The 19706-nt window shown below is 43.1% G+C and overlaps 1 protein-coding gene across 4 annotated transcripts; it reads left to right on the top strand.

Annotated features, from left to right (window-relative positions):
• Window positions 1-64: 64 nt before the first annotated feature.
• UNC50 (unc-50 inner nuclear membrane RNA binding protein) lies at window positions 65-19280 on the top strand. Of its 4 annotated transcripts, none has more exons than XM_059659012.1 (6): window positions 65-230; window positions 1068-1351; window positions 2038-2158; window positions 16528-16667; window positions 16752-16853; window positions 18942-19280. In XM_059659012.1, the coding sequence occupies exons 2-6, from the start codon at window positions 1072-1074 to the stop codon at window positions 19076-19078; spliced, it is 780 nt and encodes a 259-aa protein (XP_059514995.1). In that variant the 5' UTR covers window positions 65-230; window positions 1068-1071; the 3' UTR covers window positions 19079-19280. The 4 variants fall into 4 exon arrangements, with proteins under 4 accessions (XP_059514995.1, XP_059514997.1, XP_059514996.1 ...); XM_059659014.1 differs by lacking the exon at window positions 18942-19280 and adding an exon at window positions 18757-18909; XM_059659015.1 differs by having other exon boundaries at window positions 129-234; window positions 1021-1351.
• The last annotated feature ends 426 nt before the right edge of the window (window positions 19281-19706 follow it).

Below are 19706 nucleotides of genomic sequence, written 5' to 3'. Positions count from 1 at the left end.
TTCCGGCGAGCTCGAGGGAGGGGGGTTGGGGGGGGGGGGACGCGCTACAAGTCCCCGGAGGCCGCGCGCGGCGGAAGTAGACTCGCGTCACGTGTCGCGCCGGGGGGGGGGGGGGGCGGCGTACGTCGCGAGAAGGGAAGTAGGTCCTACGGCGGCTCGGCTCGGCTCCACTGCTGGGCGAGGTGGCGGGCGGGGGTTTGCCGCCGGTGGAGGCCGCCGCGGGGCGCCCGGTGAGTTCTGGGGAGCGCTCCGTGCGACGCGGCGCGGGCTCGCCCGGTGCCCTTTCCTCTGTCCGCCGCGGCGCGACGCCCCTCGGCTTTGGAGTGACAGGCCGGGCCCGCTGCTGGGCCGGCGGTGGGGGCGGGAGGGACCCGGGGACCCTCAGCTAGAGTTGAAGTTCAGACACACGAGGACCAGTGTTTAGTACGAGGATGGCCAGGCAGGTGGGACGTGCTGACCCCAGCGGCGCGCCTGGGTCGGATTCGGTGTGAGAGGGCGGCTTTGTTTGTTGCCTCTGCCGGCCCTGCCTGCGGCGGGGCCGGCCCGGAGTCGGGAGCGGAGCTGGAGGCGGCCGGGGCGGGGGCCGGCCCGGGCCTGCGCTCGCCTGGCTTCGGAGTGGTCCGACCCGTCTCCCACGGTGTCGTTCCCGATGAACTCTTCGTGGAGCAAAACCCTGGGTTTTAGTTTTGCTTTATTTTTAAATCACCTTCTGGGGAACTGGTAATGCTTTGATGGACCACCTGTGCGATTAGGTCATTTACGTAGAGGCGGGTACCTAGGAGCACGGGATTGAGAGCCAGAATTTGAGCGCGCTCTCCCTCTCTCCTCCTCTCCCTCTCTCTCTCTCTCTCTCTCTCTCTCTCTCTCCGAGATTGAGATATGGCCCCTGTGGGTGTTAGGCGTTACTGTGATGGTTCAGAATGGTGTGGTGCTGCCCCTGGCCACTATGCCAGCTGTCCCTTCCCAAGGAAGGAGTGGGGCAGAAGTGTCAGGCGACCCCCCACCTGCATGTCTCGGAAGAGGAGTCCTTCCTGTTCCTGTTCCTAGTAAAAGGTTTCACCCCCCAGGAAGATGTTACCAAGTACTTCAGCGAGCTCCCCGCTGCAGGGGAACGGAGCCCTGAATTCCAGGGATGCGGCGAGACACACGGCGGGGGCGAAGCGCTACAAATACCTGAGAAGGCTTTTCCGTTTCCGGCAAATGGACTTCGAGTTTGCTGGCTGGCAGATGCTCTACCTGTTCACTTCCCCGCAGAGGGTCTATAGGAACTTTCATTACCGAAAGCAGACGAAGGACCAGTGGGCTAGAGACGACCCGGCTTTCTTGGTGCTGCTAAGTGTCTGGCTGTGCGGTAAGTGTGCGCTGGTCTGCAGAACAGTTGAAAAAACAAATTGAGCGTGTGATCGGACTTGCCATTTGGGGACTCTTTTGTTGTAAACTGTTGTGGGTCGGAATTTGGGTTCATTTAAAGCTGCTGCCTCTTTTCTGTATTCTTCCTGGTCCTAAAGGGCCCAAGCCGTTGCCAGAGTAAGCCCTTACCTGGGAACATGAAAAAGCGGAGGAACAGGCACTCGGTGCCTCCTAACCACTGTGATAAATACCTCCGTCCCCAAAGGCAAACTTACTGTGAACAGGAAGGAACGTCAAGGTTGTAAATTGCTGTTCACCATCAGGGAAATGCAGAGGGGGAGTTGTAAAAACACGGCTAGGAACTTGAGAAACTTTTAAGTTCTTCGGTAGTATAGGGAAAGTCTTTAGGGCGTTGAAGTGTGAGGTTTTTCTCACCTTTAACTGAGAAGCTGGGCCACCCTGGTGAAGCACAGACAGACGAGGTCCTTCTTGGTAAACGAGATAGCTCAGTGGCCCTTCCATGCCCCACGTTGGTCTGCATTTCTTCATCCCATAGCACACATCTTGGGGTTTTGTTTTCACGTCTCTCCCCCACTGGACCGAGGGCATCTGGAGGTGCAGGGGCTGTGTCCAGTATCCCCAGAACCTTGCAAAGTGCCTGATGAATCTTGTAAATCTTTCTTTCAGTGTCCACGGTAGGATTTGGCTTTGTGCTGGACATGGGATTTTTTAAGATGATAAAGCTGCTCCTTTGGGTTGTGTTCATAGATTGTGTGGGCGTTGGTCTTCTCATCTCAACTCTAATGTGGTAAGTCCCATACCTTTGATTCATCAGATACTGCTATAGGACCTCCTTTAGGCCTTGCTTCACAGGTACCGTAGCGGATGAAAACGGAAACAAAATAGGTGACCTGAGAGCCTCCATTTTGACTACCAAGATCGGTGCGACTTGCCTCTTGTGTCTACCTGTATCAGAAAGTACTCTAAAGTGTGGTCTATATTGTCAAAGTGCATGCAGCAAATAAGTAAATTGATGATTATATCATACTGACAAAATTCCTGATTTTGCAAAAATAATATGCAGTTAGCCAAAAGTTGTCTGGATGATGGCTTATTTTTCTGCTTCATTTGTCAGTGGGTCACCACTAAATGTATAAGATCTAGAAGGTGATGTTACTTTTAGTTTTTGGTATTAAATGTAGCACACTTGAATGATTTTTTTTCTCATTAAATTTTTGGTTCCTTCCTACTGAGGGAAACACACACACAGAAATGTTATTGGAAGGGTTCTCAGTCTGACATTGTCTAGGTTTAGTTTAACAACAAGTGTACTGAATGTAACTCTGGTGTTTGGTTTTTCATTGTTCTCACAGATACAGGGCTTCTGTGTGAAGGGAATGGATGTGGTGGTTGAGCTTTGAAGTGGGCCTGTGGTTGAGTAGGGCTGGTGATCAGTGTATATCAGAGAAACCAGCATGGAGCATTTTAGTCACGGAGAGATCTGGGTTCAAATGCCAGCTCAGTCATTTACTATGTAACTCTTATTCCCAGACTCCTCTTTTGTAAAATGGAATTATCTATTTTGTAAGATATTTGAGAAGATTGTGATAGGAAAATCACCTAGCTTATAGTAAGTGCTCAATAAATGGTAGTTATCAATACTCTTAAACTAAATTCTGAATCTGTAAAACCTGTGAAGATACCAACCTTTTATTTTCCTTTATAACTTCAGACTAGTACAGTAGAGATTTTGTATGTGCTAGATAGTCAATAAATTGTTATTCTAAAATCTGGCCTAAAAAGTAATGCTGCTAATGTAGTCACATATTTATTGTCAAAATATCCATGGAGAATATGGTAAATGGAAAAATAAAATTTATTTATTTTATAAATAAATACTCTTTCAAAGGAATAGTTTGTAGCAGGCATTCAGCATGAATGCACTGACTGGAGGGCCACAGAAACCAAGTCATCCTGGAGTTTAGTACCTTTGGTATGACTCTGAATGATATTGTAAGTTAAATGACTTAGTATGTTTTTGAGAACCTACATTATCTTGTGAATGGGGTGAGGAGCTAAAAATAAGATATGATAATTGTGGTCATCCCACAGGAACCAACATGAGGAAGTGTTTGGAGAGTGATGGGATCAATGATTTCTAGTACCAACTGGAAAAACATAGAAATGTGGACAGCATACTAGGTCTGAGAGTGTAGGGTGACACTGAATGAATGACTAATGAAGATTTGTGATCTGCAAATAATGACAAATTATTTACTTCTTCCATTATTAATTACTTCTTCCTTTCCTATTTGGGTGCCTTTTATTTCTTGTTTTATTACTGTGACTGGGACTTGTAGTACCCTGTTGAATGTAAATGGTGAAAGCGGACATCCCTGTCTTGTTCCTGATATTAAGGGAAACATTTTTAATTTTTGCCCATTGAGAATGATGTTGGCTGTGATTTGTCATATATGGCCTTTATTATGTTGAGGTATGTTCCACTTTGCTGAGAGCTGTTATCATAAATGGATGCTAGATTTTGTCAAATGCTTTTTCTGAATTTATTGGTACGATCATGTGATTTTTATCCTTTGTTTTGTTTATGTGGTGCATCATGTTAACTGATTTGTGGATATTGAACTAGCCTTCCATCTCGGGAATAAATCCTAGTTGATCCTGGTGTATGATATGATCTTTTTAATGTATTGTTGAATTTGGTTTGCTAATACTGATTTTTGTATCTATGTTCATCAAGGATATCGGCTTATAATTTTCTTTTTTTGTAATGTCTTTCTCTGGTTTGAGTATCAAGATAATGCCGGCTTTTAAAATGAGCTTAGGAGCCTTCCTCTTTAATTTCTTAGAGTAGTTTGAGAAGGATAGGTATTGAATGATTGCTAAAATTCACCTGTGAAGCTACCTGGTTCCGTGCTTTTGTTGTTTCTATTAATACTGATTCAATTTTGTTAATATATTTATTGGTTTATGCACATTTTCTGGTTCTTCTTGACTTAGTTTTGGAAGATTGTGTGTTTCTAAGACTTTATCCATTTCTTCCAGGTTGTCCAATTTGTTGGCATACAATTGTTTGTAGTATTTCCTTATAATCCTTTGTATTTCTGTGGTATTGGGTGTCACTTCTCTTTCATTTATAATTTTATTTGGGTCCTCTTTTTTAATTAAATTTATTGGGATGACATTACTTAATAAGATTATATAATTTTCAAGTACATTTCTGTGATACATGATTTGTATATTGCATAGTGTGTCCACCACCCAAAGTCAAATCATCTTCTGTCATCACATATTTGGCCCACTTTACCCTTTCTGTCCCCCGACTCTCCTTCCCTCTGGTAACCACCGTACTGTTATCTGTGTCTGAGTTTTTGTTTGTTTTTCTTGTTTGTTCATTTGTTAACTTTCAATTTATATCCCACATATGAGTGAACTCATATGGTTCTTTTTCTGAATGGCTTATTTTACTTAGCATGATATTCTCAAGATCCATCCACGTTGCAAATGGCACTATTTCATCCTGTCTTATGGCTTAGTAGTATTCTATTGTATATATGTAACACATCTTCTTTTTCCAGTCACTTAGCTAAAGGTACTTTAGTTGTTTCCATGTCTTGGCCACCATCAGTAATGCTCCAGTGAACATAGGAGTGCATATATCTTTGCAAAGAAATGTTTTCAAAATTTTCAGATAGATACCCAGAAGAGGGGTTGCTGGGTCATATGGTAACTTTATTCTTAATTTTTTGAGGAATTTCCATACTGTTTTATTCTTTCTTTTTAAAAAAAATTTTTTATGTATATTGTTGAAAGTATTACATATGTCCTCTTTTTTCCCCCATTGGCCCCTTCTAGCCTGCCCCCCTGCACCTCGCCCCAGGCCTTCACCAACCTGTTGTCTATTTCCATGGGTTATGCATATATGCATACAAGTTATTTCAGTGGTCTTCCCACCCACCCACCATCCCCCACCTTCCCTCTGAGATTCTATAATCTGTTTCATGCTTTCATATCTCTGGATCCACTCAGTTCATCAGTTTATTTTGTTCATTAGGTCCCACGTATGAGTGAGATCATGTGATACTTGTCTTTCTCTGACTGACTTATTTCACTTAGTGTAATACTCTCCAGGTCCCTCCCAAAGAGTAAGGGATTCTTTTTTACTGCTGCATAGTATTCCATGGTATAAATGTACCACAGCTTGTTTATCCACTCCTCTACTGATAGACACTTGGGCTGTTTCCAGATCTTAGCTATTGTAAATTGTGCTGCTATGAACATAGGGGTGCATACATGCTTTCTGTTTGGTGTCTCAGGTTTATTAGGATATATTCCTAGAAGTGGATCAATGGGTCAAATGGCAGTTCCATGTTTAATTTTTTGAGAAAACTCCATACTGTTTTCCACAGTGGCTGCACCAGTCTGCATTCCCACCAGCAGTGTACTAGGGTTCCCTTTTCTCCACATCCTCTCCACACTTGTTATTTGTTGATGGTAGCCATTCTGACAGGTGTGAGAATGGTATCTCATTGTTATTTTGATTTGCATCTCTCAGATGATTAGTGACTTTGAGCATCTATACTAATAAAAGCCTAGGTGGCCCTCGTGCCCTCATAGCATCACAAGATGGCCTCCCCCACATCGTCACAAGATGGCCGGCAGGGGAGGGCAGTTGGGGGCAATCAGGCTGGCAGGCAAGGGCAGTTGGGGGTGACCAGGCCAGCAGTGGAGGGCAGTTGGGGGCAATATGGCTGGCAGGGGAGCAGTTAGGCATCAATCAGGTCGGCAGGGGAGTGGTTAGGAGGCAATCAGGCTGGCAGGCAGAAGTGGTTAGGGGCAATCAGGCAGGCAGGCAGGCAGGCAGGCAGGCGAGTGGTTGGGAGCCAGCATTTCCGGATTGTGAGAGGGATGTCAGACATCCTCCGAGGGGTCCCAGATTGGAAAGGGTGCAGGCTGGGCTGAGGGACGCGCCCCCCCCCCCCCCCCAGTGCACGAATTTCATGCATCGGGCCTCTAGTCTAAATAATAAAAGCTCAGTATGCAAACCGACCGAATGGCCGAACAATGGAACAACTGTCCAGACGACCTTCCAGACAAAGTCAGGGCCGTGAGGGCCAAGGCAGCCAGGGTTGCACAAATATTGTGCATCGGGCCTCTAGTTTTTTCATATGTCTCTTGGCCATCTGTATGTCCTCTTTGGAGAAATGTCTATTTAGGTCCTTTGCCCGTTTTTTAATTGGATTGTTTGTCTTCCTTTTGTTAAGTTGTATGAGTTCCCTGTATATTTTTTATATTAATCCTTTACCAGATGTATCATTGCCAGATATGTTCTCCCATACAGGAGGCTCTCTTTTCATTTTGTTGGTGGTTTCTTTTGCTGTGCAGAAGCTTCTTATTTTGATGTAGTCCCGTTTGTTTATTTTTTTTCCTTAGTTTCCTTTGCCCTAGGAGTATATCTGTAAACATATTGCTATGAGAAATGTCTGAGATTTTGCTGCCTATGGTTTCTTGTAGGATTTTTATGGTTTCACAACTTACATTTAAGCCTTTTATCCATTTTGAGTTTATTCTTGTGTATGGTGTAAGTTGGTGGTCTAGTTTTTTGTTTTGTATGTTTGTTTTGCACATATCTGTCCTATTTTCCCAACACCATTTATCAGAGAGACCCTTTTGACTCCATTGTATGCTGTTGCCTCCTTTGTCAAATATTAATTGAGCGTAACGGCTTGGGTCAATTTCTGGGTTCTCTGTTCTGTTCCACTGACCTATATGCCTGTTTTTCCGCCAGTACTAGGCTGTTTTGATTACGGTGGCTCTGTAGTACAGCGGTTCTCAACCTGTGGGTCGCGACCTCTTTGGCAGTCGAACGACCCTTTCACAGGGGTCGCCTAAGACCATCCTGCATATCAGATATTTACATTAAGATTCATAACAGTAGCAACATTACAGTTATGAAGTAGCAATGAAAATAATTTTATGGTTGGGTCACAACATGAGGAACTGTATTTAAAGGGCCAGAAGGTTGAGAACCACTGCTGTAGTATAACTTGAAATCTGGTATTGTGATTCCTCCAACTTTGTTTTTCTTTCTCAAAATTGTTGCAGCTATTCGGGGTCTTTTATGATTCCATATAAATTTTTGGAGTATTTGTTCAAGCTCTGAACTATGCCATTGGTATTTTAATAGGGATTGCATTGAATCTGTAGACTGCCTTGGGTAGTATGGACATTTTAATGATATGGCTGTGTTTCTATTTCTTCTTACACCATTCTCTTTAGCATTTGTTGCAATTCTGGGTTGGTGATGATAAACTCCTTTAGCCTTTTTTTGGGTTTTTTTTTTGTGGTCTGGGAATGTCTTTATTTCATCTTCAATTTTAACTGATGGCCTTGCTGAATAGAGTAGTTTTGGATTCTGGCCTTAAGTGTTACTGTTGAGAAATCAGCTGACAGTCTAATGGGAACTCCCTCCTGTGTTACTTTCTGTCTCTCTGTTGCTGCCTTTACTTTTTTTTTTTTGTCTTTAATGTTTGCCATTTTAATTATGTGTGTAGCTGTGGGTCTCTTTGGGTTCATCTTGATTGAGACTCTCTTTGCCTCCTAAACTTGTGTGACTTTTCCCTTTACCAAGTCAGGGAAGTTTTGTGTCATTATTTCTCTGTTCCTCACATTCTTCTCCTTCTCATACCCCTATAATGCAAATGTTGTTACATTTCATGTTTTCCGAATTTCCCTTAAGCTATCCTGCTTTTTAACTTATTTTTCTGTTTGATCTCTAATTGGGTGTTTATTTCTACTTTGTTTTCCAAATCACTGATTCAATCCTCTGCTTCATCCAATTCACCTTTAGTTCTCTCCTGTGTATTCCTAATGTCAGATATAGTATTCTTCATTTCTGACTATTTCTTGTTTGTGGTTTCGTTTTCCTTTTTCATGCTTTTTTGGTTCCCACTAAGTTCCTTGAAATTCTAAGTTCCTTAAGCGTCTTTTATAACCATTACTTTGAACTGTGTTTGATAAGTTGTTCACCTCCATTTCATTTAATTCTTTTTTCTTTTCTTTTTTGGAGATTCCTCCTTTTCTTTCATTTGATGGCTTATTTTTGTCTCCCAGTTTTAGCTGTCTGTTTGTGTTTGTTTCTATCTATCAGAGCTACTATGCCTCCCAGTCTTCATGGGATGGCCTTATGTAGAAAGTGCCCTGTTGGACCCAGTGGTGCAGTCTCTTTGATTTCCAGAGCTCATAGTCTAGCACCGTCTCCCTCGTATGTGTTATTTGGGCTCTCTTATTGTAATTTGGTCTCGTTTGTTGATTTTCTGTTTGTGGATGGGATTTCCTCCAACTTGCAGTAAGGCTCAACCCTAGCTACAGATGTTATTATACAGGTGGTAAGAGAACAAAGCAAGACCAAATAGAAAACAACTCGAAAAGCAAAACAAACAACAAGAAAGGCTAAAAAATAAAATAAAAAGAGTAAAGTAAACATAAAAGGAATAATAAAAGACATGAGAGCAAAGAATTAGAGGGTGTAAAAAAAAAAAAAGAAGAACCAAAAGAGGATGTGGAAGCAAAGAAGGAAAAGAATTTAGTCCAATATGAAAGTAATTTAGTAGTCTAAGAATTAAAAAGAAAGGAAAACACAAATAAATGAAATAATTATTATTTTAAAAATAATGAATATACTAAAATTTAGAATAGGAAAAGAATAAATTGAAAAGAAGAAAAGTTAAAAATAACAATATAAAAAACGAACAGAGAAAGAGGAACAAAACAATAAAAGGAAAGAAACAAGAGATATGAAAGAAAAAAGAAGAGAAAGAAAAAAAAATACCCTTGGATCTGCTGTGTGTGGAGCGTGCTGGATTTTGCTCTGATATTGTTGAATCTCGCCACTTGGTCTATTGATCCTGGGCCACCCTGGAATTGCTCTGGTACAGACAGATGTGAGTCATGGTCTCTGCTTGGTCCTTGGCAACCTGACTGAAGCCTGATAGGCAGAGCCCACGTAGTCCATCAATGGGAACGCCATAGCCAGTGGCTGGGTCTAGCTGGAGTCTCACACTTGAATACCCCTGTTCTGAGTTATCTCTTCCCCCCATGGAACTGTACTCTGCGGGGCTACCATGGTCTTGGCCAGGATGGTTTGAGCAGACTTGTGCTGGGTATAGTGCTTGTAGATAGTAGGAGAGTGGGCAGCCACTTCCTCTCCTTCAATGCCTCAGTTCTGCCTGGCTTGCTGGCATGGCACCCCCTGGCTGCCATCTCAAGCAGGGTGGGATAAAAGCAAAATCAACGACAACAAAAAAATTGATTAAAAAAGAGTCAGCCTTTTTGGCACTCCAAACTTTCAGCACTGCCCAGGTTCCAATCAAATATCTGAGTCTCCTGCACTACCAGAGTCAGCTGCAGCACACACATTTGCGGCCCATAGTCTGGTCACTGCAAGGCGGATCAGAAGCAGCCGTTCTGCAGTGCGCTTTAGGTGGGCAGGGCTGGCCCTCCTTCCTGGGTCCTACTGTCTTGTTCCCATCCTGCTCCCTGCCAAGAGGTCCTCCAGGAAATAAAGGGTCCCTCAGACTCAATGCTGGGTGTGTCCTCCAGTCCCCTCTACTGGCCCTGAGTTCTGCTGCATGGCCTAGATCAGTGCGAACTTCCCAGGTGGGAGGATTGGTTCCTCTCCACCACAGGCACTCCTGGCTCACCCACAGATCCACAGCTTTTTCAGTCTCCATCCATCCCTTGGTTCTAGCAGTACCCTGACCTGGGTAGTTACAGTCTCCTCCCTGGCTAACGGTGCATTTTCCACCCCTCACTTCTGGTGGTAGGGTTGCAGGGCTTGTGGTGCTTACGGCATTACTCTGAGCTGAGGCAGAGGTGCTCCAAGGCCACTATTTTCTTGTTGATTGTTTTGTCTGGATGATCTATCTGTTGAAGTGTGACAGTCCCCTACTATTATTGTATTACTGTCAATCTCTCCCTTTATGTCTGTCAATATTGTCTTTTTATAATTGGGAACTCCTAAGTGGAATGCATATATGTTTACAAGAGTTAAATCCTTTTATTGAGTTGACCTATTTATAATTATTAAATGCCTTTCTCATCTCGTTACAACTTTTGTTTTAAATTCTATTTTGTCTGATATAAGTATTGCTACCCCAACTTTTTTTATTTGTTTTCATTTGCATAAAATATCTTTTTTTATCCTTTATCTGGAGTGGGTCTCTTGTAGATAAGCATATGTACAGGTTTGTTTGTTTTTAATCCATTCAGCTACTGTGTGTCTTTTTATTGGAGCATTTTTTAAAGTAATTTGGTAGGTATATCATTTTATCAGTTGTTTTCTGATTGTTAAACTACAAAAACAATCAGAAAACAGCTGATCTCTGGTCCTTTCCTACTCTCTTGCGTTCAAGAAGAAGTATATTGATTTTCTATAGTGTTGTGTTTGGAATCCTTTCTCTTTATTTTGCATACATACATCTCTTGTAGATATTTGGTTTGTGGTTAACCATATACCTAGTTATAGTTATAGCAGTCTAACAATTTTTACAACCCCCATGTTTGTTTTGTCATTACTTTTTTCTTCTTTTGCATTTGTGTTTGTGTGCATTCCTTAATTTATTGTTGTAATTCCTACTTTGTCTTTTAACCTTTTTACCAGCTTGCTTGATCCACAGTTTTAACTGTTGGACTCTTTTTTTTTTAATTTTTATTGATTTCAGAGAGAGGGGGAGAGATAGAAACATCAATGATGATGAGAATCATTGATTTGCTGCCTCCTGCACGCCCCACACTGGGGATTGAGCCCACAACCCAGGCATGTGCCCTGACCGGGAATTGAACCTGGGACCCTTTAGTCCACAGGCCAGTGCTCTATCCACTGAGCCAAACCAGCCAGGGCTGGTCTTTTATCTTAAAGAAGTCCCTTTAATATTTCTAGTAATACTGGTATTGTGTGGTGAGCTCCTTTAGCCTATCTTATCTGGGATACTGTGCTCCTTCAATTCTAAATGATATCCTGCTGGTTAGAGTAATCTTGTAGTAGGCTTTGGTCTTCCATCACATTGATTGTTTTGTGTCAATCCTTTTTTGCCTGCTGAATTCCTGGTAAGATATCAGCTGATAGGCTTATGGTGGGGGCGGGGCTCCCTTGTACATAACTGACTGCTTTTCTCTTGCTATGTTTAAGATTTTCTCAGTTTTTAGCCTTTAGCATTTTAATTATGATATGTCTTGATGTGGGCCTCTTTGGGTTTATCTTGTTTGAAACTCTGCACTTCCTGGACTTGTATGTATATCTCCTTTTCCAGATTAGTGAAGATTTCCATTATTTCTTCAAACAGGTTTCCAATCCATTTTTTCCCTGTATTCTCCTTCTGGAACTCTTATGGTGTGAATATTGGTGGCCTTAATGTTGTCCCAGAAATCCCTTAAGCTATCCTCATTTTTTAAAATTCTTTTTTCCTTTTTTGCTTTGCTGATTGGGTGTTTTTTGCTACATTGTCTTCCATGTCACTGATTCAGTCTCTGCTGTAACCTGATGTTGATTCCCTCCAGTGTATTCTTCTGCAGTTACTGTATTCTTCAGTTCTGATTGGTTCTTGTTTCAGTTTTCCATTTTCCTTTTTATGTTTCTGTATCTATGCTGAAGTTTTCCCTGAGTTCACTTGTTCTTCTCTCAAGTTCATTGCAAATTGTTATAACCAGTGTTTTGAACTCTGCATGTGGTAGGTTGCTTATCGTCATTTCTAGTTCTTCTGGAGTTTTGCCCTGCTCTTTTATTTGGGACATGTTTGTCTGTCTCCTCATTTGACTGACCTCTGTGTGTATTGCTGTGTATTAGGTAGAAAAGCTATGTCTCCTGGTCTTGACAGAGTGGCCTTATGTAGAAAGTGTCCTCTCGGCACAGTTCTGCAGTCTTTCTGGTCACCTGAGCTGGTTGCTCCAGGGGTTTCCCCTGTGTGTGTTGGGTGTGCCCTCCTGTTGTAGTTGCTGCTACACCACCACCATGTATGTATTGGTGTTGACTGACTGTGAAGGCTGGATGTGACTGCAGCAGACAAGTTACTAACCCCACAGATCGGCTTGTTGCTTTAGCAGAACCGTGGTGCCAGGGCTGGTTCTTTGGGTGCACCTTTTGTGGACTGGTTAGGTGGCACTCTGGTGTGGTCTGAAGCCGTCTACCAGGCTTGTTGGGGCTGGAACTTTGGGGAGGGATTCTGGTGCAGGCCAAGTTGAGCCACCAGTAGGCTCGATGACTCTTGTTAGGAGCTGTAAAGTGGCCTGCGGTTGTGGTTGGTTGGTTGTGCTGGGCTTGAAGGTGCTTGGGAGAGTCTATACTGCAAACTGAGGCTGCCTGCCTCTTGTGCCTATCTTGTGGCCTTTTAATTGGAACTACATTACAGGCCAAGTCTGGCCTCCACTTATCCCAGGCTTGGGGCCACCTGATGGGAGTTAGAATGTAAGTTGAGGCCGATTTCTCCTGGTACTGGGCTTGGGGCTGCTTGGGAAGAGCTACAATGCACACCAAGGTCCCAGCTGCTGCTTGTTGGGCGTTTACAGAGCTTTGGGGAAGTCTGCAGTGCGAGCCTAGGACAGCCCTCACTTGTGTGAGGTGTGAAGATTTGGGGGTCTGCAGTGCAAGCCAAAGCGGGCTGCTCATGTAGAGGGGCCTCTGAAGAGGCACGGGCCTGGCGAGCAAGTTGGGTGGGGTCTTAGGGAATGATCAGGACGAGGGAACAATGTTAGTTTATGGAAAGAGTTGGTGCCCACATATGCAGAACTGGTTGGGTGGGAGGAGAGATGAACCCAGGAACAGTGGTGCCTGCCAGTGCTTCCATCCCTGGTGTGAGTTGTCCTGACCCCTGCTGCTCCAGCCCTTACTCTGAAGTTAAATTCAGTTCTTCCCGGTATGTTTCTGAAACTGTTCTGAGTTGTAGCCCCTTCACTAGCTTAAAGAGTATATGAGTTTGTGAGTGACTCTGTGCATGGTCCCTTTAAGAGCGATGCCCTAGTGTCTAGCAGCCCTTTGTCTTTGAACACAATCCCAGCTGGTTTGCACAACCAGATATTACAGGGACTCCTCTTCCTGCCACTGGATGCGCTGGTCTTGCGGGTCCAGTGTGGGACTGTGACTCCTCGCACCTCCACAGCTGACATAGCCCTCCCGTTTCATAATTGCCACACTGTGGGGGTGGGACCTGCCCGGTCCAAGCATATGCCCTCCTGTGTCTTCATGCAGCTGCCTCTAGATCGTTAATGATGCCAGTTCTGTTCAGCTACACTTGAAGTGGTTCTCAGTGGTTGTTCTACAATTTAGTCCTAATTTTGGTGTGATCTTGGGAGGAGACAAGTTCAGAGTTGACCTACTCTGCCAACTTGACCGTCAGCCGTTTTCTTTTTTCTGTTTGCTAGTTCATTGGGTGATTTCCACTTCAGTGTCTTTCACCTCACAGACTAATTTTTTTTTTTCATCAACTAATCTGCTCTTGATTCCCTCTAGTGTATTTTTCATTTCAGTTACTGTTCAATTCTAATTGGTTTTATTTTAAATTTTCTCTTTGCTGATGTTTTCACTGAGTTTGGCGGGTATCCTTAATCAGTGTTTTTTTTAAGTCTTTAGTAACTTTTTCCCATTTCATTTACTTCTAATTCTGGCCTTTTGTTTAGAACAGCCGTGGGCAAACTACGACCCGCGGGCTGTTTGAAATGATTAAAACTAAAAAAAAAAAAAAAAAGACCGTACCCTTTTATGTAATGGTGTTTACTTTGAATTTATATTAGTTCACACAAACACTCCATCCATGCTTTTGTTCCGGCCCTCCGGTCCAGTTTAAGAACCCATTGTGGCCCTCGAGTCAAAAAGTTTGCCCACCCCTGGGTTAGAACCTATTTTTTGTCTTATTTTGGTTCTTTCTCTTTGTTTCTATGAGTTAGGCAAAACAGCAGCCTCTCCCGGTCTTAAAGGCGTGGGTTTGTGTCTTCCGCGGGGCAGCTGGCACTCGAGCGTGCATGTGCTGTCGGGCAAGCATGTCAAACTCAAAGGCTAACACAGGCCAAATAAACAAGTTTAAGTTTATATGGGCCATAAAAAAACAAAAGCTTCAATTTTCATAGAAACGTGGGTTTATTTCAATAGAGACATAATAGAACATTTTAATAAAAATTAATACCAAACACTGAATAACCGCACAAATTAATAAGCGTAGCGCAAATAAACCTACTTTCCTTGTCCTCCAAAAGCAAAATATTTCCTGTTGCGCACACCAAACAAGTCAGTCCAAGACTAATGATATGGCAATCAGCTGCTAGTATTAGTGTAGAGAAATGGTGCGCCTGCGCGTAAGGTGTGTAGGGAAATGAGTGCAACACAATTATAGTAATCAGTCATTAGCGAACGTTGTAGTTACTAATAATTATAACAGAATGCTGTAAAAATTAAGTCATGAAATTTTTATTAAAATGTTTCTTACATACCTTTATCCTGGCTGGGCCAGAAAAATATTCATTGTGCGCCACATGCAGCCCGGGGGCCGCGAGTTTGACATGCTTGCTCTAGAGAGAGCAAGGCTCAAGCTGCACCAGGGTTGCCTTGGCCAGGTAGTTGGAGTTACCCCTGGGACTCCCCACGGCTCAAGGGGCGTCCCAGAGGCAAGCCACACACACACTCCTCAGACATACTAGGCACCCTGCTCAAGAGCGTTGGGGAGTCCCAGAGGCAAGCCACACGGGCTGGGTATTTGCCACAAGGAGACCCAGGGGTCCACACCAGGACTGCCTTGGCAGGCTGGTTGGAGCTGTAGCTGGCATGGTCTGTGCAAGTCCCAGGGGCTAGCCATAGAGTGGGAACTACAGCGCGAGCGTGTGTGAGCCACAGGAAGTTATAGGGGCAAACAGTGCTGGGGTCACCTTGTCAGGCCAGCTGGAAGCATGGTAGCTGAGGCAGGCCACTGGGAGACCTGTGGACAAGCCAAGGAGACGTGGGTCTAACAGTCTTGGCCCGCCTTGCTAGAGTGCCTGGGTCATGGTCCTGCCATGTATTTCTTAATCCGTACTAATAGGCATCTTGCACACAATAGGTCCAAATTCAATCTCTTGCACTCTCCTTCCTGCCCCACCTCAGTCAATATCAGCTTGACCTTCCACATGTTTAAGGCAAAAATCAGTCATCCTTGACATTTTCCCCCACATACTCCACATCCAGCACCTACATTCCTGTTGGTGCCGCCATCTAACTATAGTATGTCCCACATGGCCCCACTTGCACTGCTACTACTGTTTACCTCTCACAGTAGCCTCTCAACTGGTGTCTCCACTTCCATTCTTGTCCCTGTAGTCTGTTTTCAGAGTGGCAGCTAGAGGAACCTGGTCAAAACAGTGTCTCTCTCCTGGGAAATAGTGATTTCTCATTTCACCCAGAGTAAAATACTGGGTCTTAAAATGGCCAGGGACTCTGTAAGATCTGGCTCCCCATTTCTTTTCTGGTTTCATTTCCTGCAACCCTGCTTACTTGTTCCTGGCACAGTGGTCTCCTCACCCACTCCCCAGACATACCAGGCACCTTGCCACCTCCTCTGTACTCAGTCTCCTCCACCTCTGTGTTGGCCTCGCTGCCTGAAATGCTCTGCTCCAGGTAATTCCCATCACTGCCTTGGGTCATCGCCCAGATGTTACTTTCTTGTGACCATCATATCTAACACTGCATTTCAACTCTGTATTCTCAATCATTCCCTTCCTTCCTCGCCCTCCTTTCCACTTTCCTTCCTCCCTCACTGAGGACATGTTTTCATTGATTTTTAAAGAGAGGAAGGGAGAGAAACATTGATCAGTTGCCTCTTGTATGCACCGCGACTGGGGATCGAACCTGCAACCTAGGTATGTGCACCAATAGGGAATCAAACCTGCAGCTTTCTGTTGTATGGGACAATGCTCCAACCAATTGAGTACCCAGCAGGGTTACTGTTTCATTCCATAGTACCATCTAACACACACTTAACATTCTATTGTCAGTATACTCCCCCTAGATTGAGGGCAGAGATTTTTGAGTTATGTTTATTGCTGTATTTCTAGTGTATGAAATAATGTTTGGTACATAGAAGCTAGTCAGTAAATATAGAATTTTTGTTGTATTATAAAGGAAATTTTAATTTTGCTCTTCAGGTTTATCTCTAACAAGTATTTAGTTAAACGGCAGAGCAGAGACTATGATGTGGAGTGGGGCTATGCCTTTGATGTGCATTTGAATGCTTTTTATCCTCTCCTAGTCATTCTACATTTCATCCAACTGTTTTTCATCAATCGTAAGTAGCAGTTACTTCTCAAAATATTTTTTAAATGTCTTCATAGTGTGCAATGAAAAGAGAGTCATTGTATCTCTTTGGCAGATGTCATCCTAACAGACACATTTATTGGATATTTGGTTGGAAATACCTTCTGGTTGATTGCTATTGGCTATTACATCTATATAACCTTCCTGGGATACAGTGGTAAGTAACTAATTTTTTGGTTGACTAAAAATATAACAGAGAGAGGGGTAACAGTAATAAAATTAGCTTACTTTTATGGAGCCTTTGTAGGCACTGTCTCAAGAACTTTATATGAATTATGTCATTTAATCTTCATAATTATATAATACTAGAGGCCCGATGCACAGTATTTGTGCAAGGCGCTCAGCCCGCACAGCCACGGTTCGTCCTGAAGGTCATCCAGAGGACAGCCGGTCTTATTAGCATGTTATGCTTTTATTATTATAGATAGGTTTACTTAGCCCCATTTTTCAAATGAGGAAACAAAGCACAGAGAGATTAAGTTAACATGTCCGTGGTCACACATCTCAAAAGTGGCATAGTTGGTATGTAACAAATTCTGTCATTTCAAGGAACCACGTTAAAGCATATTGGTTATCTCCACGTTACCTACGGGAACCCACAACCAGTTTCCTTTTTCACCAGGCTTTCAGATTTGAGTTACCAATGGTAGGTTAGAGAGGAAAAGGTTGGTCAGATGAATGGGCATATGAACTTGAGTGCCTCGTTTTCCATTTTTATAATCACTACTAGAGGCCCAATGCATGAAATTCGTGTAAGAGTGGGCCTTCGCAGTTGCGGCAGCTGCCTTGATCCCTCCCTCACAGCAAGGCGGCTGCCTCGATCCCGGGGCTGCAGCCCCAGCTTCATTCAGAAGGTTGTTCGGCTGTTCGGTTTGATTAGCATGTTATGCTTTTATTAATATAGATTATTATAGACATGGTCTATAGATGATTCCAGAAAATCAGGCCCAACTTCTGACCTGAGGATATGTTTGCAAATATTGTTAAATCCTATCAGTTCATTTTTCTTAATATGAGAAAATATTTATGTTGGCTTTCCTTTAAGACATGATCTCCATTAAATAGAGCCAAATACCTCAAATTGTAATACCTTGTTTGAGGTATCGGGAATCCTTTCTCCAGCTCAGGGGAGAGGCCTGTGATATGTCATATTGTGATTGGCATGCTGCAGCATTGTGGCTTCTCTAAGTGGATTTAAAAATATATACATGCATATTTTTTTCAGAGAGGATGGAAGAGGGGGAGAGAAACATCAATGATGAGAGAGAATCATTGATTGGCTGCCTCCTGAACATCCCACACTGGAGATTGAGCCTGCAATGTGCCCTGACCAGGAATAGAACCATGACCTCCTGGTTCATAGGTTGCCGCTCAACCAGAGCCATGCCGGCCAGGCTCTCAGTGGATTTTTTTATCACTTATGGTAACTCCCTATAGTTTAGAACAGCTTCTTTGAGTATAGGTCAGTTACAATTTGGGGCTTCCTGTATGAGGTATTTAGGTAAGAATGCATGGGGTAGGAAGGGCAAGAAACAAACATGGATTTGGGCACAGATTTGATTGAGTTTCAGCTCTTTGGGATGCTAGTGGAGACCTCACCTTCCACACTGGAAAATAAAATAGCTGGACATTGTTTTTCCTATTATATTATCTGTCTCTGGTACTTAAAGATCAGTGGTTCACAACCTTCCTAATGCCGAGACCCTTTAATACAGTTCCTCATGTTGTGGTGACCCCCAATTTCATTGTTACAAATTGAACATAAAGGATAGTGATTAATCACAGAAACAATATGTAATTATATATGTGTTTTCCGATGGTCTTAGGCGACCCCTGTGAAAGGGTCATTCTACCCCCAAAGGGGTCACGGCCCACAGGCTGAGACCCGCTGTTTAAGATGGACTCTTAGCGGTTTCTGAAGCTGTCACGGGTTTAAACTCACCACCAATTTCATTAACATTTGTGATGTTTATCCTGCGTTCTCAATCTGTCTTTGTCCTGGACTTGCTTCTTGCTCAGCCTTTGTGCTAAAATAACCTCCCGTCTGGGTTTCTTCCCAGCGTGAGGAAGGAGGCAACACAGAAGACAGCAAGATCTAGGAAGGTTCTGGCTACATAGCTTCGTGTTACTGACTGAAATAAGTGTTCCTCTTTGGCCCATGTTGTGAAGAGCTGTCTTTCAGGATGTTCATTTATAGTCACATTTCCTTATTTAAAAAGTGAATTTGGATTTCTTTCTTTTCCAGCATTGCCATTTTTGAAAAATACAGTAATTCTTCTCTATCCATTTGCTCCTCTCGTTCTGCTGTACGGGCTGTCACTAGCACTAGGATGGAACTTCACCCACGCACTATGTTCTTTCTACAAGTACAGAGTGAAGTGAAAAAAGTGAGACTGTTACCTCTTAACTGTGTCAACAGTATTGGTGAAGTGATTTCTTATGAAACTTGTAAATAAACTCTTATTGTAGATATCCTGAAGGTGTAAAGTTTGTGAATTTGAGGAAATATATGTTAACACTATTGTCATACATTCCTTAAAACTAATTAAATGTACATTTCTGTAATAAATATTTTTAAACTAAAGCGTGTGTTTTCTTCTAATATTTGCACACAAAATCATATACAAAGTACGAAAGGCACGAGGAAATTAGGCAGAACTTTTCAATGTGAATCCTTTTTGAAAGAGGTTCTTTTTGAAGAACATAATCATATGCTCCCCTGCCCCCCACTGTTACAAGGTACTTACTCAGCCTCCATTTACTACTGGGCTGCATTTTATTTTATTAAAATATATTTTTATTGATTTTTTAGAGAGGAAGGGAGAGGGATAGAGTTAGAAACATCGGTGGGAGAGAAATATCTGTCAGTTGCCTCCTGCGCACTCCCTACTGGGTATGTGCCCGCAACCAAGGTACATGCCCTTGACCGGAATCGAACCTGGGACCCTTCAGGCCCTAAATATCTTTAAGAGCATTTTCTCTGCTAAAACACACACTTCTTAGAGTGAGG

The sequence above is a fragment of the Myotis daubentonii genome, chromosome 12, assembly GCF_963259705.1.
Source record: "Myotis daubentonii chromosome 12, mMyoDau2.1, whole genome shotgun sequence".
NCBI classification, from domain to species: domain Eukaryota; kingdom Metazoa; phylum Chordata; class Mammalia; order Chiroptera; family Vespertilionidae; genus Myotis; species Myotis daubentonii.
This window is presented reverse-complemented; position numbering and strand designations above follow the sequence as displayed.